Here is a 27,971-nt window from a genome sequence, read left to right on the forward strand (position 1 = left end):
TCCGAAACTCTGTCCATCTATCCAGAGAGGCCGTCTTCCCCAAGGGAACAGGCGCTTCCTTGCCAGAGAGGCTTAGATGTGACCACATGTCGGAGGCCCTGCCAGTTCACGGGCCTCGGTTCGCGAGCAGGGATGTGCGTATGCTTCTACTCAACTGTCAAATGTCATGTGGTGGCGGTCGTCGGCATTTCTCATGACGTCTCGTCAGCAGATCCGAGAGATACTGACAGGCTGGCTGTCCGGAGGGCTCGTTGGTTTCAGGCTGGAGAAACCGCCGTGGTATTTCTCCAAAAACTCAAGCGGCAAGTCATGACTTGTCTTGTCGGCGCCATCTGCCGGGTCATCGTGGGCATCGCAGAAATGTCTTCTCGTCCACTTCCACTTCCACTTGGACACTCGACGTCGCCGACCCGTCCTCAGGCGTCTGCAGGCGAGGAGGAAGCCGAGTCCAGCAGCCGACACGGTCTTGAGCGTGAGTCGGAGAATCGTCGCGGTCGGGGTGCCAACCATGACCGTGGTCTTGGTGAGGGGAGTGCGGAATGGGTTGGCATATCACGAGGCTCCCAAGGGGAGTCGAGTCGAGTCGAGTCGAGTCTCTGCAATTGGATTCCCGTGCGTGCGCTTGACTTTCTGGGTTTTGAGTTTTGCCTCTGCTCTTTCTAGCCAACGGACTGACCGACAAGCATGCCACGCGCCGTGCTTCCTTGCCAGCAGACCGAGTGAATTACCTCGTCTTTGCACAAGTGTACCGAGTAGCCAGCACGAGTCTCGAGCCACCCGCTGTCTCGCCCTCGCCCTCGCCCTCGCCATCACCCCAGCAGCAACGCACGCCTCGTGCAAGACACTCGTCTTCACGGCCGGGTCTGCGCTCGCCGGACGCGTCGACGGCACGCGGACATCCTTCTGCCGGGGGAAATGCCAGCTCGTCCCGGCAGACTCTCTCCCTGGGTCGCCCCCCCGGCTTTTCTCCCGAAGACCAAGCCTATCTCCGGGGCCGGCTTCCCCTGGGGCAGCACGCCTCTACTCGAACCGTCACCAATCACTTCCTTCGCTTGCCGCTTCTGTATCAGGCCCTGGCCCGAGGGTGTCGCGCGCGTCTCTCCCGTCTACCACCCGGCACCCGCGAGCTGCAGAGGCGTCGGCGAATGGCAATGCTGGCGCAGCGTCTAGCAGACAAGTACATGCGCTTCAGGCTCGTACTTCCCCCTTCGTACGTCGACGACGCCATCGCAAGGTGGCGGGGCCACGAGACGCCGCACACGAGCCGGTTCTGGGAAAAGACCCTCGACGAGGTTGAAGTCTGTTGCCCTCGGATATGTTTCCTTTTACGCCCTCTCCCTCCTCGCATGCAAACGTTGAAACGGCATACATGATGCTGACAGCTGCTCAGAAAGCCAACAGTTCTTGGTCCATAGCTCGCCTTTGGATCCTCTTTTCCATGCTCCAGTCTTCCATCGTCGCCGTACTATACAGCATGCTGCCAACGCCCGGGAGAGCTGTTCTTCTCGTCGCAAATTGTCTCGCATATGTGTGGTTCACGACCGTCATGTATGAGACGCTGCATGCGCGGTATGTCGAGGTGAAGACAGATGAGCAGGAGTTGCATGATCTGCTCGGAGGATTGCGTGTCTATTAGTTCTGGACACTCGTCTTTTGTAAATAGCGGGCCAGTGTTGTCTGTCATCTTCATCTTTTTCCATTGTCGTGCCCTTCCACAGGTCAATTTGTTTTTCTATTGCGATTGTTGGTGATGGTTTCACGTTCAGATATAGCATCAGCTCGAGGTCCATCATTTAATCAGCAGCATTCGCTAAAATAGCGCGGATATGCTTCGTTAACATTCGTTGCTGGGTATCTTGATTGACTTGTCTGGATTGGAAACAAAAAAAAATTGCTTACTTGCCGTCCACCGCTCCGTCGCGGGTTTTAGATCCTGACCTTGATCCTGACCCGCACCCGGACCCTGAAGGAGCAGCGTAATCTCCTCTGTGCCATTTCAAGCTCTCTTCCAAGGCTCGCTTCAATTCCTCATCATCTTCACTGTCGGCCTCTGCTGCTGCCGCTTTCCCCTTCCCTTTGCTCCGCTGACTACGTAACTCTGTCTCGGCCAGGCTTTGCTTCTTGACATATTCCAAGACTATGTCCTCCTCAGTTCGTTGATTGTGCTCGCGATCCATGTCCTGTTTCGATGCTTCAATAGCTCGCTGCAGCTGTTCCTCGTCATCAAACGATGGAGGACTCGGCATATTCTTTGACTCTTCTATAGCTCGTTGAAGATCGGTATCATGTTCGTCTGCGTGTGCAGTGCCGTCACCCGGCACGCCGTGTATCTCTCTAGCGAAAGCGCCCACCTCTGACAAGCCAGCTTCTTGAGGGTGCAACAAATCCTCCATATGACTTGCCAGACTCTGTTGAAGGGCTTGTTCTATGAGCGACTGATACTCCTCGTCGGTGATCTGGTACCCCTCGTCTTCGAATATGCTGAGGTCCTTCTCAGGAACTTCTTCAGAAGCCTCCGGTAACGTCTCCGGCAGTGCTCCTCGTGCACGCATCGCTCTGATGCTTTCCCGAACAGCCGTCTCAATCATCGCGTCTTCTTCAGCATTGCCTCTAGATGTTGCGCGAACAGAAGTTTGGATTGCTTGTTCAAACTCAACGTCGTCTGAGAAGCTCGGCCGTGGACTAGAAGTGCTGCTTGACGTAGGCACAGGCGCGTCGACGAAGCCTCGTTTTTGCGCCTGCAGCCTCTTTCTTTCTTCTGGTGACATGCCAAGAGTGTGAAACCAGCTTGTTTTAGGTCGAGAGAATGGTGAGTCTGACCGCGTGGACTGTTCTGATCCTGCTGGTGCCTTCTCGGATGACTTTTCCTTTCGCTTCAACATGTAGAAGTTTTTCAGGTCCCATTTCGTATTATTCCACCGAATAAGAATGTCAGACTTCTCCTCCTCGCTTGCTCTGGTCAAATCTTGCGCCCCTTGAACAATCCTGGAGGTGATGATGTAGTTCTGAACGCTCTTCGTGAACATTTTGTTAACCTCCGCATGGACGCCCTGCATCATATAGGCTGGAACACCCCATATTCCTTTTGTCATGTTAGTAAAATTGTTATCAGTTGAATTAGGTAATTAGACCTTGATAGTCTTACCAGCAGCCGGCTTAGCAATGAGACCCCCAATGCCCTTCCCAATGCCCTTGACGAATCCACCGGGTCCTTCTTTTTCAGCACCGCGAATCGGATGCGTTACCAAGCCTGCGATGCCATCGAAGAAGCCATACCCAAGCTCCTTGCCAGCAATTTTGATACCACTATTAAGATCGGTAACTTTCTCTATGGGTCGAACAGTATCATCGTTATAGAGCCTTGGGATATTCCTAAATCCCTTAGCCAATCCCAAACAGAAGTTCATCGGGCTTTTCACTCCTGTGGATACCGCACGACCAACACTTCGTCCGGCCCCAACAGTGGCATCCAAACTCATCCCCAGAGGCGACGAATCTCGACGGCAGAATGTTTGTCTTGGCTGATCACTAGATGCTCGTGTCCTAGATCTGGTCCTACAAGGTGTTCCAGAGCTTGCACTTTCAGCATCCCCTCCAGATCTAGCCACAGACATCGGTTCCAAGACTGATTCTGAGGCGGACGAAAGTTCGGTAAGCGATCTACTGAAATTAGAAGCTGGAACTCCCGATATTTCTCGGCCTTCTCTTTCGCGAGAGGCAGTACTGGACAAGTCCGTATTAGACTCGTTCTGGGATATCGCGGCGGTTGTAGCTAGTGTGAGTTTGCTAGACGAGCCTAGCATGGTTAATGTGTCTGAGCCTTGGCCATCTTTGGGGCGTCGAGACTTAAACAGCTCCCGAGGCACATCTGCGATGGCCATTCCAATGCCGCTCAGGTCGCCGATAAGCGAAGCAGCACCAGCGGAAACGGGGTCAGGTGGCTGATCTTCTGTATTGTACTCGACAGGTCGGTATCTGTGGCGAATATGAGTCTGCTGCTACATTTGATACAAATACCAAGACGGCCTGATTACTTACAGCTTCAAATCTTTGTACTCGAGAAGGTCTGCATCTACCAGAACTGACGCTGCGAGTGGCGACAAGCGCACCTTGGTCCTTCTGACTCGCCAAGCCGCAGTCCGGCTGGGTGCTATCGAGCATCGCAGAGAATTGATATCCAAGTGCTTATGGAAGCTCTTTACACCAAGATCTGTTCCTGCTTCCTCTCGAATTTTGTGTCCCAGCTCTTTCGCTCTCTCTTGGGTATCGGCCTCGAAACAGAATTTGATGGCTTCGGCCAATTTTTCTGCAGTCAGGTCTTTGTGGCGAATTGGTTCGGGCCCAGCTTTCGCCCTTGCAACCATGGCTCCCCAAAATGGCTGGTCTCCAAAAAACGGTACAACAATGGTAGGCTTTCCAGCTCTGATACCAGCGGCGGTAGTTCCAGCTCCGCCATGGTGTACAACAGCCGAAACATGCTCGAATAGCCAGTCATGTGGCACATTGCCCAGCATGAACACACCTTCAGGGAGACCAACATCGTCTGCGCCCAGGCCACCCCAGCCCTTCGATACTAATGCTCGAACGCCGGCAAGATGAATTGCGCTAAATATCGTTCGAGTCATGGCATTGGGATCATCCACGACAATGGATCCAAATCCAATATAGACCGGGGGTGGACCAGCTTCGAGAAATGCAGCCAGCTCTGGATCCGGTGTATGAGAAGATGCCAGATTTAGAAAGTAAAAGCCGGAAATATCGACGTGCCTCCCCCAATCATTCGGCTTCGGTATTAACGATGGGGACCTGTTGAATCAAGCTTCAGATATTACTCCTCGGAAGGGTCAGAGTATTAAGCATACCAGCAATACGTGTAGGGAATTTTGAGACGATTTAGCAGGCCAGGAGCCCAGATGAAGGAAAGGGATGGCAAATCGAGTGCTTTTTGGCGGAAACGGTTAATGACATCCCCGAGGCCCTGCCACGTCAACATCTCTACCAGGGTGTAGGTCATGTAATTAGTCATGACGTCGTCAGCATTGGATGACTGAATATTCGCTAGAGGATGAGGGAATGCCCTTGTTGGTGACCATGGCATGCTATCACGAGTAAGCAAAGGATTCAACGACTTGATGTTTTCAAGAAGCGCCTAACTCACGTAAACATCATATGAACCGGGATGCCAAGCTTCTCAGCGACGTGGATGTGAGCAAAACTCGGGGGGTTGGCAATTATAGCATTTGCCACGAATGGTTGATCATGCTCGTATCCCGGCATTCCAGCAACCAGGTCCAACGGCTCATTGATCTTATGGGGCTTTGGGGGAGGCCCGAAACCATCGCCTGCCTCGATACAAGATCGCCAACACCCAAGAAGCATTTCTTCGATCCCTCGACGTCGTTTGCTGACTTCTCCACTCTTGAGAGCGTCGATTCCGGGCATCAATCCAGGGTGTTTGACCATGAAAGCCATAAGCTCAGCAGGATCGCCTCCAATGTTGAAGAATTCCAAGTCATTATCCTCGATGAAGGACTTGAAGATTGCATGAGTCGCTATCCGGATTCTATGTCCGTATGACTCCTTGAGAACCTTGCCCAGAGCCACAAAAGGCTGGACATCACCTCGAGAACCAACGATCTGAATGACTATATTGAGGCTGGGTGGAGGCGGCTGGCCTGGCTCGGCACCGAGACCAGGCGGGATATATGGTGGCGGCAGAGTAGGTTCGGCTCGAGGCTCTACTGAAATTTGGCTCGCGATTGTCGGGACAAGCAAATCGGCAAGCCTTCGGTTCTTGGTGTGAAGGTGGATATTAATTCTACCATCGTCTATAGAGATGTATTTCAGTTAGCTTTTGTCCATCAGCGTCTTCGGCGTTACTACACTGCTTTGCCGTTGCAGTCTATCGATGCCCCGCACGAGTGCTTCAACCGCCAGGGTAAGGGCAATGGAAATGAGCATACCTGTAACTTGGGCACCAGCATCAAAGCCTGGCTGTGAAAACCGGACGTGGTCATGCTGTTCGCCGTACGCGGGAGGCTCTGCGTCGTTGGGCCCGTCGAGGTTTGGTATTAAGAAGCCATCAGTGACTAGAGCCGCAGCACCATCCTCGCCGTCCACAACAGGTTGCGTTGGAAGATGCGGTTGAGTCTCCTGTGGCTGGCCACTTTGCATTGCTAGCCTTTGCTTCTCGTCGGCAATCTCCATAGCGGTCTGAAGCAGTCGCCCTGGCGGCCGCTGTCGAGTTGCTGGTCACGAAGTCAACGCGCCAGCTACGACTCTGAGTGCGTAGTCGAACGAGGTTCAAGCGCAGTAAGCAAACATTGGAAAGAGGATTTCTCGTGCAACGTCCTAGGCTCATCAGCATCAGGCAGCCGACAAGTAGCACAGGCACAAGGTACTGATCAGCGTTACGATGAGGCATGTCAGGTAACATTGATTAATGGGCTTCAACCCTCCTTCACCTTGTCCACGCCGCCTGTGCCCCACTACTGAGTACCCAGCCAAGCTAAGCAGGCACCAGACGTTACATAAGTTATAACTTAGCATGCGCTGATCAACAACTGGTGGTTGAGCAACGTGTGGATGTGCGGCGGAATCCAAAATCAAAGTAGTACGCTGCTCCTTTGGCCGATGATGATGAAGACGTCTCACGATGCTAAATCACTAGATCGGCTAAACAATGCTACCTCGAAAACCCCTCTCGTGGGTCGTGGCGGCGTCAAAGCAGCGTGAGCAGTCTCGATATAAATGACCCCAACTTGGACGTCGCATATCACTCAAGAAGCACCTCACAAAACGACAGACCTGGCACGTTCCGAAAACGGACAAAGGAAAGCCTGTTGTATCATACAATATGCCTCTGGTTTACGACGCTCCGCTTGCGACTAGGAGCAATCTCAAAAAAATTACGTGCTAAATCCTCTTGTCCCCTTTTTTGGTGACTTACATCATGATACCGTCTGAAGACACGACGCCACCATCATGAGCCAATCTCAGCTTTACAATCATCCGTGAGTCGCCCCTGGTTGAAAACGTAGCGCCACATGCGCATTTCGTGATCTATTTAGCTCGAGAACCGTCGGGTTATCTTGGCAATTACTGGTAAACACCGTTAGAAATTTGCCAAGACGACAAGCAGTTGCCTGGAGGAAGAAAAAAAAGCCGGTACATACTATGCAAAGCCACAACGCTGAAAATGAATACAAGAGACAGAACAAGAACAATGACAGGGTCGACCTTCAAGCCAGGAGACTCATCAGTGTATAATCCTGCAAGCAGCATGTTAGTCACGTTCCGACACCATTTCTATACATCAACTTCCACTGCTGAGGCTGAGGGCCTCAACCTTGGGCGGATGTGTGTTCATGCGTAAAGGTTAGGGCCGCGTACTCAGCATAGTGCTACTGGAGCCACCTGCACCGGCCGATCTCGTACTTGTAGGTCGAGCATTGGCTATCTTCTCCTTTTGGTCGGCAGCGGCACGACGCCGAATGGCAGTTCGCGGGCCACCGGGAGGAGTAGGAGACGAGGGTCGGCCAACATTGGCACCGCTGGCCGTAGCCGGGGAGTTGGCCGGTGAGGAAGCACGAGGAGAGGACTATGGCATCCAACAGATGTCAGTAAAGTGACTTCATCACAACTGAATAGCGTCCAATGGCGCCCTGTCTGGGTGCACAACGCATTGCGAATACGACGAAGAGCTAATAGAGTGCCTGGAACGGCACATCCAGCCCAATGTCGCACCGGGCCATTGCAAGAGAAGCTCAATTCGTACCATTTCTGCTTAGTATGGACCAGAATTCCAAAGAGAGCGACAAGGAAACGCTGCAGGATTCCTAGATCTTGAATGGACGAAAGGGGTCGAGTTGCTGCAATGGGTGGTTGAGGCGGTAGCCGTTGCGAGGGCGAATTGCGGTTGAGGCCACATTCGCTTCAAGCCGAACGCCCACCCCAGATCGGCAAAATTATTTTCCGATTCTACTTCCAGCACAAGCACCCTCTCGAACGCACTATGAATAATGGCATTTCTACACACATAGTTTCCACAATTATTAAGCCTTTTTTTTTTCGCCATCGAAGTTCGCAAGATGATGATGAGGTTTCGCTAAGATGGCCTTCTTATCCCCAATGTCTGATCCCACAGTATCTACATCAACGCCATCAAAATAATAAAAGAATCCCGGTTCCTTGGACGAGTCTGCTGGCAAGCCTGCTTGTATATGTGTAATTCAAAACAGTGAGGTACAGGACAGCACACAAGGAAGAAAGATGACTGTTCAGAGAAAAAGATAAAGGTAGGGGGTTGGAATCTGAGTAAAGTAATGAGTTGAAGTAGATTAAAGTGTAAAAAACAGTTGAAACTGTGCCAACAGGTTTGGGCACGCATCGCGGCCAGCCGCCAAGCAGCAGCTTGCACATCGTGACTGTCCATGAAAAACAACAGGACATCATGACCATCTGTGGCGACTCTCCATCCTTGCTCCGCTTCCAATGCGTGCCTTTTAGGGCAGAAAAGACCAAGCTGTTGGGCCGCGGTCCCATAGGGTAAAAGAATAACCCGCTGTTCCCCCATGTAAAGCAAAGCTATTGCAATTTCGCATTTTTAGTTTTCCCATTCCAACTTTTTTGCTGCTCAGTTTGAGGCCCTTTTTGGAGGTGGTGGGCTGAGTCTGGTAGAAGGGACATTTCGCTCTCAAGAACAGACAGTTTCCCAGCGTTATCAAAACAAAAATCTAGCCGGTGTAGAGACCCATCTTCCCCTCCCGCTATGGCCGATTATATATGGTTAGACAGTAATACATCTACATCAGGAAACGAATGATCTGAAACCAAAACGCCAGCCGCTATGATTCCGATATTGCAAATCGCGGTGCTTTCTCGATGATGACATTTGTGATGAAAGGTCAAGTAGAATAAAACAAACAGTACAAGGAAAATTGGTATCTCAAAGAGTGACATCAAGGACTAGGCTAACGTCTGCAACGTTGGGGCCAGCCAAGTCCTCAAGAACGGGGATCAAATCTAACAATTCGTTGTCGTGAGCGTCTGAGAACCAACTGCTGATTGGGACAGCATGCTGCGGGTGAAATATGTACGAAGTCGGCGAGTTGTCAATGATTATGGTGTCTTTGAGGTCTCGGCCAATTTGTGACAAGTCTTTAACGTAGTTGCCTTGATGATTGTAGCAGCTCTCTCGGAACAATCGGTGGTGGACCACTTTGTGAATATCAAGCTGATCCAAAAGAGGGTCGCCGTACTGTCAGAAATCGTTAGTCTCATTCGACGAAAAAAAGGAATTCCATCAATGATAAACATCAGCACGTACCTTAGAGACAGACGCCGTGAAGACCACGACTTCGTAAAGCTCGCCCACTCGCTTCATGAATTCATCCACGCCGGGTCGCTTGATAACGTAAACGTTATGATAATTGCCTTCGATTTCCACAGGTATGGTGAAATCCGCTTGGTGAAGAATCTTTGGGGAGGGGAAATGTGAGTAACGGTTCGACAATTCATATTGAATGGAAGTGCTAGGGCTTACTTTGAATGAACTGTGGACAAGCGTCTCGTCCAAGTCCAGAACGAGGCACTTCCGGCCTTTGTGCTCAGGTGCGATTGAAGGCAGAAGCCAGGATTGCGGTTCAGGCGCAGAGGCTCCTGTCCCCGTTATGGGAATGTTGGAGACAGTAGAAGATCCGGGAACTGCAGGGGGTGGTGGAATCGTTCGGGGTTGGGCGTCCTCCGAATCCAACACCGGCGTCTCTTCTGGCGCCTTTTCCCCCTCATCTCGCATTTCCACATCCCCAGTGATAGTTGCGTCGGCCTTTTCTGGGGACTCCGCATCCTCCTCCGGCGAGCGAGACGGGTAATCCACAGTTACAGCAGGAGGCACAGGTTGTTTCGACTCGTTATTTGCCTGCTCTGGGATTGTTTGAGGCTCCTGCGTGCTGCTCGAGGGTTGATTTTCAATTCCAGCTGGGGTGGGGATGCTCTGATTATTTTCCTTCTCGTCCAATGACTTTCCAGGCTGCTGCTCCTGGGTAGCATGCGGTCTCGACTTTACAGTGGCTGGCCGCGGGGAAAGCTTTTCAACTTTCTGGACGTTCACGCTTTCATCTTCTTCCAGTGTGTTGGCGGCGTCAGGAACGCCACAACAGCCCAACAACGAAAATAGCCCACCATTCTTCTTCCTCCTGCGTTTCGGCTCGCTTGTGGACGGTGAGCTCGGTTGGAAACTGCCGGGATGTTGTCCACGGTCGCTATCGCCACCGGTTCGATTTGTCGACGCACTACCGTTTCTTTGCCTCCCGGGTACACTGCCTCGTGACTCTTTAGATCGGCCATCAATACTGATTCTTTGATCGGTAACAGTCGCACCACTAAGGCCAGTGGAGGCAGTCGAGGACTGGTTTCTTTGCTGCGACGAGGATCTCGAAGGCACCTTCAACAGGCCACGGCTACTTTTGGACGTCCCGCCTTCAGCAGGCGACAATTGGCTACCATCGTTTCCCATGTCGAATGCGGAGAAGCTTCTGGGCCTGAACGATGTGTTCCGTCGAGGTATCACAGCCACCGGCTTCAGCGTTGCAAGGCTTTCTTGAATATACGGAGGTCAGCGAAATTCGTACGTACAACAGAGATGGGACAATAAAGCGAGGCGGTTACATGTGTTGGTGGAAGGTGGTTGCAAAGTGCAATAATAAGCTGGGCGATTTCAATTGTCTCGAGAAACCTTGCAGCTGATTCCTTTAGCATTTCGCTCAAGGATTCCTCGCCGTCGACCTTGGCCACCAATCAACCGCCAGTGGTAAGAGATTGAGGTGTGTGTAATTGTAGTTTTGGGAGAAACTGCGCATGGGGAATCGCGCGCAAGGCACCAAGCCTACCAGGAGAACTCACTTTGGTCTCTCCTCTTCAGGCGGAGCCTGTTGACCAACCGTGAATTGCCCAACCGCTGGCAGACTGACACAAAATCGTCAGCCCTCGAAGCGGGCAATGCACAACGGGTCGGCCGACGTCTGAAGTGTCCAAGAAAGGAGCCGCTGACGATGGTCGAGGCGCAAAATTAGGGAGTCGCCCAGGTGTCGGAGTCAGGGCTGGCACCTTGCGAGAGGCTCAATATTGGGCTCAGTGCTGCTGGGGTGGGTTGAGCGGCTCGGGCGGTGCCTATATTGGTCAAAAGGGCCGCAAACGGCAACAAGTTGAGGTGACCCGAATGAGACGCGAGGAGGTGGAAAACGCGGTGATCTGTAGGGAGAATGCTGACGATGGACAAAGAAAGGCGCGGAGGCGACGTATCGGAGCTCAAGAACCGTGCAACACAAGCGAGATGACAGTCTTTGACCTCTGGGATGTGCGGCCGGGCGAGAGCAACGAGTTGCGGCGAGAGCGTCTTCAAGAGCTAGCTAGAGTGGGTGAAGTGGGCGCGAGTGGACGCAGACGGGCACGGCTAGTAGAGGCTGACCCAGCCAATCTTAGCCAAACAGAGCCCTCGAGAGCACGGGCGCGCAGGGACTGGCAGCAGCAGACATGGGTCAAGAGAGACTAGACGGAGCGACTGGAGCGAGCAAGCCAGCCTATGTCCTGGGTCGATTTCATGTCAATGATCCGAGGTCAATCAACGTGCAGCAAGCAGACAAGCAGAAAAGAGCGCAGACAGCTAGCTATTGCTCACCACGGACAATATTGGGAACCAAGAGCCTGCAAGCACACGGCTGGGGGCGCGCAGCGGAGGGGCCGCTCTGAGGTGTGAGTGGAGTTGGCAGTGAGATGAACCAAACAAGGGGGGTGGGTCGTCTTGGAGTTGCGGTTTTTTACGTATATTATACGGGAGTACAACGTACGATGGCCTGGTGGTTGGTCCATGTCGTCGTGTGGAATAGGAGGCTTGTCTAGGGCGCAAGAGAAAAACGGGACCGGGCGCGGGCAGTTTCAAGCTCTTTTCTTTTTCCTTTTTTTTTTCCGGTGCAAGTCAAGCGTTCGTCCCGCCAGGCTGGGGCTTATGGCCCATGAATGGATGATGAAAGGGTACGTCGGTACGGAACGGAACGTCTGCGTCAAACGTCGGAAAATTACTAGGTGGGCGCGACTCGGGTTCAAAGATGAATGCTACATTGACGCGGGCCACTGTCCAGGTCCCAGGGTGCATGCTTGTGTGAGGCGGTGGGCGGGGCTGGCTGTTGCAATTTGCGGTGGTGGCTGAAAAAAAAAAAAAGATGAGAGAGGAAAGCCTGTGCGAGATGGGACCTGCTCGCACGCGCTTCCAGCTGTGCAAGACCCCAGGTCCACACGGTGCATCGTGGCCTCTGGCGGACCGTGTCGAGTTACTCCCGTAAGTTCCTGAACCCGCCCATCCTGTCTCTCCCATGAGTTGACGGCGCGTAGCCGCCAAGCTCCATCATCTATGTAGATGAAGCCAGGAAGCCTGCCAACGGAGTACGGAGCACTCCCAGAACTAAGCCATGCCGCCAAATGTTTTTGGCCTGAGCTGATTCTGCCCCAATGGCTCTGTTGCAATCGATTGATGGTTCACATCTGTACGGAGTTGTTACCCGCACTAGGGCCGCCGGCCAGGCTGCGTTTCTACAGCACCCTGCACGGTCTGCAAAGTGCCCGCTATCGTTGCCGGCCTAGGGACACCATGTGACTACTTAAGTACTGAAGCACCTGAGTAGTTTGGGTCCTACCACCAGACAGACAGACCAGCCAGTTGACATGGGACAGATTAGTTTGTGCTGGTGGTGCTGTTACCGTTGATAAGTTGTTATGATTACCGTCATGTTGGTTCGTCTGCTGTTACTCGCTGTCTCTGGCTGTCGATCGTGCTTGGTTGCGAGCTGTCTGGTGTCTCAGACTTTCAAAGTTACTTGTGTGTGGACGGGGCACTTGTGATGTTGTGACGGGCACGATGACGCTTGTTCTGAAATCGCAATGAAGCCGGTGCTTCACTAGGACGGTCAGGTGTCGGGGACATTGAGGGCTGATGGCCAGCATTGATGTCACTGTTATTACCGTCACCTTGCGAGGGATGACCTTTGCGGGTGTCCGTTGATTGACGCGTGACGAACAAAGTACAGGGTACGGACGGGGTAGTAACTGCCTTCTTACCTAAGTACCTACTAAGCACTTAGCTGAGTAGGTACCTATTACTTAAGTTCCTGCTTGGGTACTCAAGTAGCTACTGGTACTGTGTCTGCATTGCGTGCAGTGTAACTCTAGATCATCCCCTCGTCTATCATTGAGGGCCTTTGGGATGCCTCCGTTGCAACGCATGCAGTCCCGCATTACTGCTTGCATTCGTCTATGCTAACAGATACCTACCTAGGTACTTACTTAATCAACGCTTCGTTCTGTACGGCTGGGACAGGACTTGAGACTACCTAACAGGCAAGTAACTTCTACTAAAGTTGGTAGGAACGTACGGAGCACTCCGTCCAGAATCACTCCAAACCCTCCACTCACATGCGTCGGCTTGCGCCTAGCTTTTTGATTGGATCTGTTGGCGCCCAGCTCCCCCGAGTCCACGACCCTGCTCATGCATCCTGCCCGTGCCTGACACGCCACCCGGCCGTCGAAGCCTCAAGTGCCTGTAGGCTGCCAGTCTGCCCCCGCGCAGCTAACTTGGAAAATATGTCCGAACTGACCCCCTCCCCAACCACAAGGTACAGTAAACCAGGTCTATAACGATAACCTTCGTGAGCAATTTTCCATCGTTATAACCTAACTACAGGGATTATATTGTTAAGATGCGACTACTCTTTTAGAAAAGAGCTCTACTTTTGTTAGTAGATAAAGCTAATAAGGCTTAATAAAGCTTAATAAGAGTTTTTAGAGAGAGGTAAGGTAGTATATAATTATAAACTTATATATATTAATAAGCAATATCTACAAGAAAAATTGCTATAAGTAAGAAGTTACTTTTATATATATAATATATAGAAAAAGTACTTTACGCCTAGGCGTGTGTGCCGAATCGCTATAGCAGGGGATCGTTATAAACCTGCTTTACTGTAGTTACGTACGGAGTACGGAGTAGCACCACTCACGGGTATCAGACTTCTCACCGGAAGTTTACGCCATCCCGCGGAAACCGGTCCGTTTGAGCCATGAGGCGTGGTGACTGTCATGCCTTGGCATGCATCTGTCCCAGACTTCACCTGGATACCGCACATGTTCACCGACGGTAAATTGATGTTGTACATGCCCTGGTTCATGCTATGGTGGAAAGGAATATGGCCGCATGGTTGGCGTAGATGGTACGGAGTGCTCCGTATAAGGTGTCTATTCTGTCGTCCGATTCACGCAATCGCCACGTCGGCCAACCCACAGGAACTTGTGAAACTAAGCGAACTGCCTCTCACAGGCCTCAAATAACTACCTACACAGGAGGTGGGTGCCTGATTGCATGGTATGGTCTGTCCGTAGTCTGAGAGTGCTTGCCCAGTAGAAAGCTGCTGGTGAGATCATGATAAGCTGATTACAACGGGAGTAGTGCTCCGAATGCCCCCAGTAAATAATGCTCGCTGGCTGCCGGCGCGTCGCCCCCACAAGTTTTCATCCTGGACCGCCTGTTGTCCACTCGCTTGATCACCTGATTGGCCACGCCCTGTCCAGCCTACAGCCTCGGTCAGATACGTCAGACGCTTACCACCAGCGTTCACATGCTGAAGTAATGCATGCATTCTCGTCTGGTCGCTCAAGTACGAAACCACACATCCGTCGATGCGCCACCATGGACAATCCACGACGCCAACCCGACACTTGACAACTCGGCAGTCTGCACTCTTCTCACCGCAACGTCGATCGACGACAACTATCTGTCGGCCTCACCTCCCTCACTTCCCCGCCTGACGGCCGTCCCGCTCACCTGGACTTCATGACTGCGCTGTAAACCAGTCCATTCTTGCGAGCATGGCCGCACAGTCCAATCTCAGACGGACGGCAGCCGAGGACGCCTTGGCTGCCTTCGTCGACAAATGGACATGTGCTGCGCGGTCTAGGTTTCGCGCAACTTCTCGAGTCACTCGAATTCTCGCCACTATTGCCCTCACTCTCACCGTAGTTCTCGGCGGCGAGGGTTGCCGACGACGATGGAAGCGGAAACACCAAGAGCGAGAACAGGGCCGCAAGTTGGTCCGGACGAATTCGTGGCTTCACAACGAAGATGGCTCCCGGACCATTTACGTGCCCTACAAAAATGGAACTTCCAAGGTCACCATCAACACTACAAAGCCCCTGACATTCGAAGCTCACCGTCGCCTGTTCCTTAACCCACCGCGGGTATCCGGCCTGGGCGACGGCACTGTTCCCTCGGCCCAGACGAAGCCCGGCCTCAACTTGGCCTTTTTGCACCAGTTCCTGAGCCTTCTGAGCATTGTGATACCGCGATGGTCAAGTAAGGAAGCAGGCCTGCTTCTAAGCCATGCCATCTTTCTGATGCTTCGAACATATCTGTCTCTTATTGTCGCACGCTTGGACGGTGAACTGGTCCGCGACTTGGTTGCTGGAAATGGAAAGGCCTTTCTCTGGGACATTGTCAAGGTGAGTCTCATCCCATCGCGTACGCTGTACGGCCCCCCTCTTGTTCCCAGTGCTCTGCTTACCACGTAACGCAATAGTGGTGCAGTCTAGGCGGGTTTGCATCATATACCAATGCCATGATCAAATTCTTGGAATCCAAGGTGTCGATCGCTTTCCGCACACGCCTCACCCGATATATCCACGACTTGTACTTGAACGAGAACCTTAATTACTATAAGCTTCACAACCTGGATGGTGGTGTCGGCCACGGGGCGGATCAGTTTGTCACGCAGGACCTAACACTGTTCTGTGCAGCCGCTGCTAACTTGTACTCCTCTCTCGGGAAGCCTTTCGTGGATTTGTGCGTCTTCAGCTTTCAGCTCTATCGCTCCCTCGGCCCGCTAGCTCTGTCAGGCTTGATGAGCAATTATTTCCTCACAGCAAGCATTCTCCGTAGACTCTCCCCGCCCTTTGGAAAACTCAAGGCAGTTGAAGGACGCAAGGAGGGCGACTTCCGAAGTCTCCACGCACGGTTGATTGCCAACGCCGAAGAAGTTGCCTTTTACGGTGGCGCCGACACCGAGAAGACTTTTTTGAACAAGGAATACAAGTCTCTCAAGAGCTGGATGGAGGGCATCTACATGCTCAAGATTCGCTATAATATCTTGGAGGATTTCATTCTCAAGTACAGCTGGAGTGCCTACGGCTATCTGCTCGCCTCACTACCCGTTTTCCTCCCGGCCTGGGGTGGAATTGGCGGTGCTGCTGAAATGGTCGACAACCCCGAGAAAGGCGGGCGGGAGCGTAACCGAATGAAGGACTTCATCACTAATAAGAGACTTATGCTGTCCCTAGCTGACGCCGGTGGCAGGATGATGTACTCTATCAAGGATTTGTCAGAGCTTGCTGGGTACACTAGCCGAGTGTACACCCTGATCTCTACTCTTCATCGCGTGCACGCGAACGCATATTACCTTCGCAGCGGACAAAACGAGCTCTACTCGTTGTCAGACGTACAAGGAACTATTCAAAAGGGGTTTGATGGCGTCCGATTCGAGCACGTGCCGGTTGTTGCCCCGGGCCTGTGGCCGCAGGGGGGAGACGAGTTGTTGGACTCATTATCGATGATTGTTCGTAATGGGGAGCATCTTCTGGTCAGTAGATGGCCCCCTTGTTTTCATTGTGTCTTTATTGCGTTTTGGCTTTTGACTTCAAAATGGAACGGTCATCACTTAGGCCCAAAGCTAATGTTCTATTTTGTAGATATCTGGTCCGAATGGTGTAGGAAAGACTGCGATTGGCCGCATTTTGGCAGGTTTGTGGCCAGTGTACCGAGGCTTGGTCAGTCGACCGAAGAACATTGGGCAAGATGGAATCATGTTCTTGCCGCAACGGCCTTACCTCAGCCCCGGAACTTTACGTGATCAGGTCATTTATCCTGACGGTCACGCTGACATGAAAGAAAAACGCAAGTCGGAAGTGGAACTCCAAAGGATCCTGGAAGAAGCGAAGCTGGGCTATCTCCCTGACCGTGAGGGCGGCTGGGACACAAGAAAGGAGTGGAAAGATGTGCTCAGCGGGGGTGAAAAGCAGAGAATGCAATTTGCTAGGCTGCTCTATCACGAGCCTCAGTACGCCATTATTGATGAGGGCACCAGCGCAGTGTCAAGCGACGTGGAAGGCCTTTTGTACGAGACGTGCAAAGAAAAGGGCATCAGTAAGCCGAAGCACCACTCGTTGTATTTGCTTAATGGGACAAGTGAAGCTGACCGTGCTTGATCCTCGCAGCCCTCATTACGATATCAACCCGAGCATCACTGAAGAAATATCACACATTCAACCTGATGTTCGGCATGGGCGACAACGGCGACGAATGGGAATTTGAGCGAATCGGCACGGAGCGTGAGAAGATGCAGGTTGAGAAGGAAGTACAGGAACTTCGCGAGCGCCTGGCAGAGGTTGATGAATTGAAGAAGCGACGCGATGAGATTGAGCTGGAGCTTGCCTCGGTGTGGACGGACAAGGGAGAAAGTCTGGCCGCACCTGAAGACACGCAGGAGGGAGAGGAAACCGAGCCAGCTAAGACCGAGTCGCAGCAGGAGCAGGAGCAGCAAGATGCCACGGAATAGGACGAAGAAGAGGAATTCGAAGAGACAGAGGAGTGACCTGAAGGCTGATTGAATGATGCCGGGGCTGCATAGACATGCATCATGGCATGCATGAGCGAGTATAGAGGTGGCTGGGGCGGGCTTAGACTGTGTATGTAAGATATATAACGGCGTGTCGTGTGCACGACGGAAGGCGGGCGAGTTCTTTTTTTTTCTCCTTTATTTTATCATGAGTATTTTTAGGAAGCCCTTCCTCGTGCGGGAGAAGAGACGTGAGGGTGGACCAAAACTAAGCAGACGCGATGTTCTGGATGATGATCAGGGAGCAATCTAGTAGAAGGCGATGCACAGATTCTCCCTCCCTTTTTTCCTTGGAGTTTTTTCGTCGCAGCCTCTTTGCCCACACAAAGCCGCCCTTTGGACTGCAGCAACTACAAAACCAAGCAGTAGCTGATTGGCATAAGGGAAAATACTACCGTTGACATTCCGATGGCCCCCCTTCCCCGCGCATTCCTGTGCACTTCTTCCCTGGTGTACTCAACGCTGCCGCGGTTTGGATGTCCGTCTTGAAGGGCGTGGCGCCGACAACTCCTCTGGTCGTGGTTGTGGTAAAGAGAGAGAGTTCTGGTCTGCGCCAACGCAGACTTGGGGAATGGGCAGTCCATAATGTCTCGTGTCGGCTAGCCTTCTTTCTCTTGAGCCCTTGCCGGCCTCTCTTCCTTCGCAGGTCCCCTTTGAGGTTTCACCACAATGTCTCTCGTCGCAATCCATCTCTTGACGAAACATTGCCTCGACTGCTCCGCATGAGCACGACGGATGGCTTGCTGCGGTCGTCACGGCCCGGCGGGCGGAGCGCGGGCGGAGCATGAATAGAATGTTGATTGATAGCTCGTGCTTGATGTCGTGGATGGAGACTTGGGATTGTGGTTTTGATGTCGCATTTTTTTTGCTATTGCTGCCCGGATATATTCTACTTTACTCGTTGATGTTCCGCCTGTCCCGTCCTCTCCGTCCTCTTACCTTGGGTTCTCTTATATGTCGTAGTTGGTGCGAGCACCATTGTCGCTGGCAACACTGAGACTCGAGAGCATTACATCGTGAGCGTCGTCACTAAGAATCGCGAGCCACCAACATGGATGTTCAAAGCCACATAATGGCCATGGCCCGTGAGCCGTCCCGCCGTTCATCAATGGCCTCGCACCTGAAGATGCCCACGCCGATCCAGCGTTCCATCGTTGCGGAATACAGCGATGCCGTCTACAACCCCGGGGCCATCCCCAAGATCCCTCTTAGAGTGCCTCAGAGGCAGTCTCGACGAAGCCTGTACAACGTGCCACCTTCCCAGTTGAGTCCGTATGTCCCTCCTTCGCCCGCCAGCAGCAGCAGCAGTAGCAGCAGCAGCACCATCACCATCACGAGCACGGGGCACTTGTCTCCTCCTCTGACGGCGGACTCGACCGTTGAAGAACTGAAGGAGGAGAGGGACACACCCCACGAGGCCGAGGAGCTGGACGAGAAGAACTGGTTTGCGCAGAGAAGACGGTCTCGACGGTTCTTGGCCATTGTGGGCGTTGTGACGCTCGTCACCATGGCGGCATTGGCAGTCGGCCTATCTCTTGGCTTGAGAAACAAGTAAGTCAAGCGACCAAGACGAGCGGACACCAAGGGACGCATCGAGCTGGTGTATAATCAGATCCCCCCCCCCGTTCAAGCATGGGAGCTGACAATACCAACTCTCTCAACCAGAGTCTCTACGCAAGGCAGTCAAGTTCAGGACGAGGGAGATGGGGATGACCCAGACCCCCGGCTCCCCGTTGGCACATTTGCTTTCCAGACCTCCCTCGGCGACGTGGACGCCGACTGCACGTCCAAAAGCACAACCTGGAGCTGCAATCCCACGACGCAGGACGGCCCAGTCGTCTTCCGCTGGACCCTGTCACGGCCCAACTCCCACAACTACACCGTCACGGCTACCGAGAGCTCCTTTGGTCCCAGCTTTGCCAACCTCAGCATGAGGGTCCGCGACTACAGGAAACCCACGGAGCGCCTCGAGTTCTCGTTTCTGATGAACAAGACCGTCACGCCGTCTGACGCTTCGTCTGCGACCAACCGCGCCGCGAGATGCGTGTACAAAAACGTTAGATTCGAGGCCGCGCTGTATACCAGGAGGCGCGGCAATGCGACCGTCGATCCTCCCGCGCACCCCGTCAATCCTCATGCCGCTTGGCCAGGAGACGTGGAGATTGTCCAGCTCTTCAGCTCGACGACCGGCGAGCCTGCCTGTCGAGATGCCTTGCGACACCCAGTTCCAGAAGTCACCGCCGGCACGGGCGATTGTCGATGTCGGTACTCCAGCGTGGATAGCTGGTAACGGCCAATTGACGTGGGAACTTGGCATTACGATTATTTTGAAGTTTTGCACTGTTGTCAATGTTGGGAATACAGTGGCGGTGTTTGGAATTTATGTCTTGGAGACTTTTTCACTTCGCGACTGTACCGGAGATTGGCAAGCACTCCGGTTGTGGCATCGGGGTTTTTTTTTAGTGACGGAGCACATGGGCGAGGTTAAAATGGGCAGATATCATTGAGACACCGGCATGAATTGAATGTTTCACGACATATTGAGCATGAGTATTGGTAATGAACACTTACAAGAGGACGCTGTGTGCGACCGCCCCATGTTCTTCTGTCCGCGTCATGATGAATATCAAATGCCCTCAACGAGGACAGTCCCTGCACCCAGTCAATTGAGAACGCTTGGGACGCTTCGGCATCGCTCAGAGCATCTCAGGCTCAAGCACTGGGTGGTTCATCCATACTCCTGAGGGTGGGCACACAAAATGGCGAGGAGTATAACAGACTGGTCGCAATATTGTATTTCGCAATGCTGCCATCAATTGACCTTGTTGTACGATTGATGCTGAAAAAAAAGAAAAAAGACAAAAACAAAAAAAACAAAAAAAAAAACAAAAAAACAACCAAAGGTGGACTTGAGGAATCCTTGAACATGTTGGAAAGTAGCAATGCCAATCCTCCAACTATGAATAAATCATCACAAAATTACCACATCATATAATCATACATCTGTTGGGACCGTGTAGCTCAGGAAAAATGGAAAGAAAAAAAAATGGGATGCACTTTGCCTACAGATTGTGTCTTCCCAACACCTACTACCTAGGTAGCTTGATCCCACATCATACAATTGGCGCCGTTATGTACGCCTTCGTAAAACAACCGGAAACGCCTCGCTGATGACCCTATCTTACTTTCCCGAAACACTTGACTTTATACTCGGACAAAGGCTGGCAGTAATAGTTAGCAGTACATCCAAATATCACATACATCATAAACGAGCATCATCTGGGACGACTTACTGGCATCAATCTGGCTGACTTGCGGCAAAGCTAATCGGATCTTGTTTCTGTATAGGGCTGGTCCCCGCAGCTGAACGGGATTTCCTTCAAAGTAGACAGTGGTCAAGTTCTCCTTGTCCCTCAACATCTTTTCTACTTCCACAAAATCCTCGATTTGGTTGTAGCTTGCCCATACTTCTTCAAGCCTAGTGAGCCCCTCCAGACCCTTGAGACTGCGGATTTGGTTGTTGGATATGTCTAGGGTTGTCAAATTGGTGTTTTCCTCGATGCCCTCTAACGACTCTAACGCGTTGTGTGCAATGTAGAGCTCCTCCAGCTGCGGGACCTCTCTAAGTGGCGATAAGTCCCTGATTCTGTTCGATTGAATACTGAGAAGACGAAGGTTTGATAATCCGCCCAGCCCAGTGAGCTCCGTGATTTTATTTTTAGCCACCCAAAGCTCCCCTAAGCTTTGAAGATTATCCAGATTTCTTAGCTCACGAATGCGGTTTGATCCAAGCTCTAGAGATGTGAGATTCTGCAACGTATCGAGTCCTTCGATTCTGCTGATCTTGTTGGCGACGAGGAAAAGTTCCTTGAGCTCAATCATGTGGCTGATGTTCTTGATGTGCTTGATCTTGTTGAAGCTCAAGTCCAGGCAGACGAGATTTGTGAGTTCATCCATGCCATGCATATGCGAAATCAGATTGTCATAGAGGTCCAGGTCTTTCAGTGTGGCTGCGAGGGGGGCCAGACCCTCGATTTCTTGTATACTATTTTGCCGAAGGCATATGCGAGCGACGTTTTTAAAACGATCCAGTCGAAGGGATGATATGGATCCGATACGGGAATGAGAGCATATGATTTCTTCGCTGTCGGAGCTCTCGCTTTCAAGTAGATCTATTAGAAAATATTAGTCTACAACTGCAAAGCTGGGGGCGGGGAGCACATATACCTTCGTCAGCTCTAATCTCTTCTCCGCGTAGGACGTTGCCGTCGTCGGAATACTCGGGATCGGAGAGTGCCTCAGGGTTCGACAGCAGCGCGGCCTTGGGGACACGGAGCTTTCCGTCCCATCCTTTGCTATTTCTCATGCCTGAAATTGCATCTCCTTCTTCGCGCGGCGCTACCCGGTCATCTTGAATGTCAATATGGTGGTGGGATTGGTCCGTCTCGTTGTCTGCAGCAGATGACATTGCGAACAGTTGCGATGGAAGTGTTTCGGTGTTTCGGTGTCGGTGGGGAGGAGGGCTTTGATAGATTGAACATGGACAAACGGCCTATGCACTGTTCCGCGGGTTTTGAAATGCTCAGGTGCAGTCCAAAGAGGAGGGAGGATGCCGATGAATGGGAAGGTGAAAAGAGTCGAAGTTTAGAAGCGCTGCCACCAGATGCTTTAATCGTGCCCGCCCCACTTTATGTGGTTCGGCTAGCAAAAGCCCTCACCACCAAAGGTGGTGCTCGACAGCAAGGCGGGCCGGACACCAAGGCGGGCCAATTTTCAACCTAATAACGCTATTAACCTCTTCGCCTATAATGTACACCCTTCTCGTCCCAAATTTCTACAGTACGACAGGGAGAGTGGCGAAAAAGGCATGTGGCGCCTGAAGCCAAGCGAGATCTTGCCCGACGAAAATGCGATTCGCGCCATGATCAAGCCTGAGGAGGTCAGTCTTCTGGATGCCATGCAGCTGGGAATCAAGGAGCTCGAGGACGCCGGCTACGATCCCCGAAATGCCAACATTGACGATGACGTCATGGACATGGATGCTGAAGAAGACGACGAGGATGAGGGCGGAAGCAAGGCGCCCAAGGGCGCCAAGAAGCCTGGCGAAAAGCAGGAAGAGACACTTGCCGACAAGATGGCACCTTGGAAAACTACAAAGGCCTTCATCGACGCCTGTGCGCAAAAGGCCATGCTCCAGCTGCACGGCGAGGGTGACCCGACTGGACACGGCCTCGGCTTCAGTTTCATCCGAACGTCCATGAAGGGAGGGTACATTGAGGCTGTTCAGGGCCCGTTGGCCACGTCGGCCGACGCCATGGAGCGTGAGAAGCGCGCTAACGGCGGCCACGCCTATAACGTCAAGAAGCAACAAGCAATGTACGAGGAGGGCATCAAGGAGATTTGGGAGAAGCAAAAGGCAACGCTGTCCGACGCCCGGGAGCACGACGACAAGGACGTGGCAGTCACGGAAGACGAGGATGATCGATTCAACGTTCACGCCGCCGCGACGCCGGCGCAATTCGACGACGGCACCAGCCAAATTAGTGGCTTCACATCGGCTAGTCGCCATGTCAAGAAAGCCATCCGCATCACGAGAGAGGTCCGCCTGCAGGACGGGTCGACGCAGACGCGAACCGAGGTCGTCCACGATCCCGTCGTCATCTCGCAGTATATGAAGCGGCGAACCGAGGCAGACTTGGAACTTAAGGAGTATGTACTCAAGACGATGCGATGCAGGCCCCGCGGGGAGGCCCCCCGGGTCTGGAAGCGGCTGCCGTCACGTGTCAGGGCGCTTCACAAGTGGGCGTGCCTGGGTCACACGCATCTCGGCCCCAAGAGACGACAAGTAAGCTTGTTGTAATAAGTAAAGAGCATGCCGACAAAAGGCGCCACAACCACGCCAAGAGGACGTTTTTTGAAGCAGCTAAAAAGGCACGTAAATGGCGTCTGGATTCTGTACTAGATCTACTAGAAATTTGGGACGAGAAGGGTGTACATTATAGGCGAAGAGGTTAATAGCGTTATTAGGTTGAAAATTGGCCCGCCTTGGTGTCCGGCCCGCCTTGCTGTCGAGCACCACCTTTGGTGGTGAGGGCTTTTGCTAGCCGAACCACATAAAGTGGGGCGGGCACGATTAGAGTGTCTTGGACCGCCGTCTACAATCGAGTAGCCCGCTTCTGGAGTGCTGCTGCTGGGTTAGGTCCACTGGAATGTACAGTGTAGTTACTTCCGGAAGGCCTATAGTGCTTGGGTACCTGTAGGCACCTAGGTCCAGGTATAAGTAAGCAGAAGCGAAGTAGTTACCGTTACTTGGCAGCCACGGAGAACGTGGGTGCTTAATTTCAAGGGGCCACAGTCTGTTGATGCCAACTGAACGCTAGCATGCATTGTTAACCCTGCGGCAGTGGTGACATCAGGCCTCGAGCAACGCGGGGTCACCCACCGGTGACCAGTCAAAGGCACAGTCGGTCGATCAATTAGTTAATGTCTTGTGCAAATCAAGGACGACAGATTGCCAGACTCCTACCATACTGGAGATTGGCATCCAGCAAATGAGTTGAGAGGCGACTGCTTCTCGTCGCAACATACGCCCTGCATTCAGGCTCGACAACCACACCGAACACAACCAACACCTTCTGCTGCGAGGGGTGTTGTGCGGGTTCGGGCAGATTCACCTGCTGGGATGTCGCGAACCTAGAACTATGTCATATGACAATGCTGTTGCCTCGCCGTCTGCCCCTCACAAAAGACGGACCAGCCTGGAGACGGATGCAAAATGGACAGAAGAGGTCCATTACACCGTCTCAGACATGGCATTTGGCATGGTTAAATGGCCAGGAGGTTGCATGCTGCTCCTTTTCTCATGCCACCCGCCATCTTCACCGGGCTCCTTGTCGCGTTGTGGTGTTGGAAATGCACCATGCTGATCATGTTGCAAAACACTCTTATTTACAATCCATATCTGCCGCCGAATGCTAGGAAAATGAAGATATCTGATTATGCCCAATACTTTCGTGGCATTCAATGGCGAGAAGAGAGAATACGGTCCCTAGATGGCACAGAGATTTCACTCTGTATCAGTAACGGGGGCGGCTCTACTGGGACTCTGGCAAAAAATGCATTAAGCGGCTGTGTCAAGACACCGGTATATATATTGTATTTTCAAGGTATGTTCTAATCATCATTCTACACCAGAAATGAGAGGGAAGCTAGGCTCTAACGAGCGATATAAGCAATGCGTCGTCTCTTCCCCCACGGTTACCCGATATCTCACGCGTTCTCGCTCGCCTTCAGCTGGAAGATGGCTTGTTCCATTACACGTTGATAGGCGTCAGCTACCGTGGATATTGGACATCGCCTGATCGGCCCTCTGAAGCAGGCATCAACAAAGATACCGAAGCAGCCTTGCGCTGGCTGTCTGATCAACACCTCCACAGATCACAGGAAGTCGAGCAACCAACGCCAGCTGTAATTGTTTGGGGCCAGAGCGTAGGGTGCGGCTTCGCAACAAATCTGGCTGCCTCGGCATCTGCGGCTCCTTCTCCGACCAATTTGCCGATTCACGCTCTTGTTCTGGAGACACCGTTTACAAATACACGCGATATGCTGGCAGCTTTATACCCGCAGAAGTGGTTGCCATACAAACACCTGTGGCCGTTCCTTAGGAACCACTTGGATAGTTGGAAGAATCTAGAGTCGATCGGAAAGAGATGCGCTGGGACACGACCACCTGCTATATACATTATCGAAGCGGGAAATGATGAATTAGTCCCCTCAGACCATGGATGGAGGCTTCAACAACAATGCGAGCGTGTGGGTCTCTCAGTGCAACGTCATGCCATTCGTTCAGCTCTTCACAATGATGTGATGGTTCGCCCAGAAGGCAGAGAGGCTGTTGCAATGTCTATTTTGTCAGCGGCGCAGAGGTCTGTAAAAACGAGGAACGAGAAACCAACCTTATAAGAGAATAACAAAAAGACAGGCATCGCAGCCGGGATAGAGGGTAATGGATAGACAGGTCTGGTGTACGGAGTACTGTGCTTCTAAACCTTACCGGACCCCTTCGGTCCTGGAGAACACGACCGTTCAAGACATCAGGCATGATCGACCCAGCCGGCACAATGATAATAAGTACAGTACCTACGTAGCTAGCGAATCTCCCAGCATGTTCCGAGCATGGCACAAGAAAAAAGTACAGTACCCATGTGCAGAGGCAGAAGTGGCGTCCGGTTCGCTCCTCCAGGTCTGGTGAAAATCCGCTTAGAGCGTGGAGATGTTGGTGCGACTGGGTCTACCAGCACGCCTCACGAGTCTTCCAAAAGGCATCAATCGATGAACGCGGGTAATTGTACTGCCTTCTACCCCCCTTTCCCTCATCCTTTCCCCGAAAAATCCTCAATATATCAGATCAGATGCGGAATGACTATCCTTCAAGAACGGTGCCTCGAGAAGACTTGCCTGTGGTGCTCCACTGTGTTCACCTCCCAACCCCTTTCCGTCTTGCTCCGTAATCCGTACCCCGGCGGAACCGGTAGTCGTTATGGCATGGATTGTCGAAGTGGCCTCCTTCAGCAAGGCATCGTGTCCAGACCACGGCCCCTGAAAGCTGGTGGCAATGTTGCTCCATCCTTGCTGTTGTTGATGACTCCCAGCCAGCCCTGATCTGTGTCTGACTCGAATGCAAAAGCGCTTGGGCCATGGCTTGCCCAACACACTCCCCAACTAACTAGTAGTACTTAGTTATTGCACCCCTACCCCTACACCGACCAGAGCTAATAAACTCACGTGATACCGCGCAAACTACGCGAACGAGGAGTCACGCTTGCTGCCACGGGTAGGACATGAGGCCATCACCAACGCACCACAGACTAGAGGGCTTCCTTGCAACGCGGACCACATCCGGGGACCAAGCCTGCTCGATAGTCCGTCTCGGCCATGTCATAGTTGTATGGGGTCCGCCGATGCCTGTCTGGCTGCACGGCCCGTTCTCCTAAAGACATAAAAGCCTGGCATTCTCCCCGTTCCAAGCGACCACAATTTCTGTGACGTGTCGTGGGCGCCTCAGGTAAGTTTTCTTTTGGCGGCTTCGCTGACACCATCAGTCATCAAAAATCCTCACCAGTCTCGCCGCGGGTTTCCACGTCTTTGCAGCCCACCTTGGCCTTCACTTTACTGTTCTGTGACTTTCTCCCCTTGGTAGTGTTCGTACTGAACGGTCGTCAACTGGTCCGTTCCGCGACATCTGGGAAACACCACCAGAATGTTTAGCATCAGCAGCAAACGCTTTGAATACTCAAACAAGAGTTTCTCTAAAAGTCATCAAGTATCAAAGTCAAGCTCGTCGTTCAGCCGTGACAGTGGTGTCAGCAAAAAACGTCATGAATCTCGTCATCGAAGGCCGGCGACGGCTTCCACAGCCACGACCAGTGATGGCACGGTCATGGGCGGGTATGCAGCTCTTTCTCCCTCGTTTTCTTCTTTTATTGCCCTCTTATTTTCTTTTTTCTTTTTTCCTCGTTATAAAATAAGAAAAGCTGACCGGCGGACACAGGAATGTATCGTGTGCGATCGTGACGCTGGTCGTTGGATCCGACCAACGACTATTCGCCGCCCATGAGGATGTTCTTGGTGCCAGTCTCTTCTTCAGTAATGCTCTCCGAAATACATACATGGATCCTACTGCCAAAAAAATTGCCCTTCCTGATGAAGAGCCAGATATTTTCAGCTCCGTATTAGAATACCTGTACAAGGGAGACTACTTTCCCCGACTTATGCATAGCAAACGCCGCAACTCCTGGGAACTCGAGCCTTCTGATGCAGAACGAGCAGTTGAAAGCACCTTGCATCATCGCGGCTTTGACGGTGACTTACTCAAAGACACCGTCATTTATTGTGCAGCTGAGAAATACGGATTAGAGGAGCTCAAGAAGCTCGCTCTCCGGAAGCAAGGCTTGCGTAAGTTTTGTTCCATATCTGTCCTGTTCATACGCCTTTTCCCAGGTTATACCTGACCAGCAATGCATAGAATACGGCATCCAGTGCAGCACCATCTTGGCATCTGCGCGATATGCTTATGCTAACACACCCGATACCGATTCCAAACTGCGAGCTCATTATCTGGCTCTCATTATTCGCTCTCGTAGCACTTTTAAGCGTAGCGGGACTATGCAACTCGAAATGTACAATGGAGGCACCCAGCTCTTTTTTGACCTCTTTGTTGCCTTGTGCAATCATGTTGATGATATCTCATCTGCACAGTAA

At 52.2% G+C, this 27,971-nt stretch overlaps 8 protein-coding genes across 8 annotated transcripts; 4 read left to right on the forward strand and 4 right to left on the reverse strand.

Annotated features, from left to right (window-relative positions):
- Nucleotides 1–1,895: 1,895 nt before the first annotated feature.
- MAM_05438 (UDP-glucuronosyl/UDP-glucosyltransferase) lies at nt 1,896–6,207 on the reverse strand (the record flags this gene model as incomplete). Its single annotated transcript, XM_040824236.1, has 6 exons — nt 1,896–3,082; nt 3,146–3,975; nt 4,039–4,806; nt 4,863–5,099; nt 5,159–5,828; nt 5,964–6,207. The coding sequence occupies 6 exons, from the start codon at nt 6,205–6,207 to the stop codon at nt 1,896–1,898; spliced, it is 3,936 nt and encodes a 1,311-aa protein (XP_040677948.1).
- An 859-nt stretch (nt 6,208–7,066) lies between these two features.
- On the reverse strand, nt 7,067–7,780 carry MAM_05439 (Preprotein translocase Sec, Sec61-beta subunit, eukarya; the record flags this gene model as incomplete). Its single annotated transcript, XM_040824237.1, has 4 exons — nt 7,067–7,101; nt 7,176–7,271; nt 7,393–7,600; nt 7,778–7,780. The coding sequence occupies 4 exons, from the start codon at nt 7,778–7,780 to the stop codon at nt 7,067–7,069; spliced, it is 342 nt and encodes a 113-aa protein (XP_040677949.1).
- A 1,167-nt stretch (nt 7,781–8,947) lies between these two features.
- Nucleotides 8,948–10,516, reverse strand: MAM_05440 (plasma membrane phosphatase required for sodium stress response; the record flags this gene model as incomplete). Its single annotated transcript, XM_040824238.1, has 2 exons — nt 8,948–9,259; nt 9,329–10,516. 2 exons carry the CDS (start codon nt 10,514–10,516, stop codon nt 8,948–8,950), a joined length of 1,500 nt encoding a protein of 499 aa, XP_040677950.1.
- A 4,397-nt stretch (nt 10,517–14,913) lies between these two features.
- Nucleotides 14,914–17,651, forward strand: MAM_05441 (peroxisomal ABC transporter; the record flags this gene model as incomplete). Its single annotated transcript, XM_040824239.1, has 4 exons — nt 14,914–15,543; nt 15,621–16,676; nt 16,786–17,239; nt 17,311–17,651. The coding sequence occupies 4 exons, from the start codon at nt 14,914–14,916 to the stop codon at nt 17,649–17,651; spliced, it is 2,481 nt and encodes an 826-aa protein (XP_040677951.1).
- A 1,132-nt stretch (nt 17,652–18,783) lies between these two features.
- On the forward strand, nt 18,784–20,001 carry MAM_05442 (uncharacterized protein; the record flags this gene model as incomplete). The annotated part of the gene is made up of 2 exons (XM_040824240.1): nt 18,784–19,262; nt 19,377–20,001. The coding sequence occupies 2 exons, from the start codon at nt 18,784–18,786 to the stop codon at nt 19,999–20,001; spliced, it is 1,104 nt and encodes a 367-aa protein (XP_040677952.1).
- A 914-nt stretch (nt 20,002–20,915) lies between these two features.
- MAM_05443 (protein phosphatases PP1 regulatory subunit sds22) lies at nt 20,916–22,179 on the reverse strand (the record flags this gene model as incomplete). The annotated part of the gene is made up of 3 exons (XM_040824241.1): nt 20,916–20,932; nt 21,005–21,883; nt 21,939–22,179. The coding sequence occupies 3 exons, from the start codon at nt 22,177–22,179 to the stop codon at nt 20,916–20,918; spliced, it is 1,137 nt and encodes a 378-aa protein (XP_040677953.1).
- A 399-nt stretch (nt 22,180–22,578) lies between these two features.
- On the forward strand, nt 22,579–23,682 carry MAM_05444 (transcription factor TFIID complex subunit Taf111; the record flags this gene model as incomplete). The annotated part of the gene is made up of 2 exons (XM_040824242.1): nt 22,579–23,556; nt 23,674–23,682. 2 exons carry the CDS (start codon nt 22,579–22,581, stop codon nt 23,680–23,682), a joined length of 987 nt encoding a protein of 328 aa, XP_040677954.1.
- A 3,288-nt stretch (nt 23,683–26,970) lies between these two features.
- On the forward strand, nt 26,971–27,971 carry MAM_05445 (BTB/POZ fold protein; the record flags this gene model as incomplete). Its single annotated transcript, XM_040824243.1, has 3 exons — nt 26,971–27,158; nt 27,262–27,665; nt 27,736–27,971. 3 exons carry the CDS (start codon nt 26,971–26,973, stop codon nt 27,969–27,971), a joined length of 828 nt encoding a protein of 275 aa, XP_040677955.1.

Source organism: Metarhizium album, assembly GCF_000804445.1.
Source record: "Metarhizium album ARSEF 1941 chromosome Unknown scaffold_13, whole genome shotgun sequence".
Taxonomy (NCBI): domain Eukaryota; kingdom Fungi; phylum Ascomycota; class Sordariomycetes; order Hypocreales; family Clavicipitaceae; genus Metarhizium; species Metarhizium album.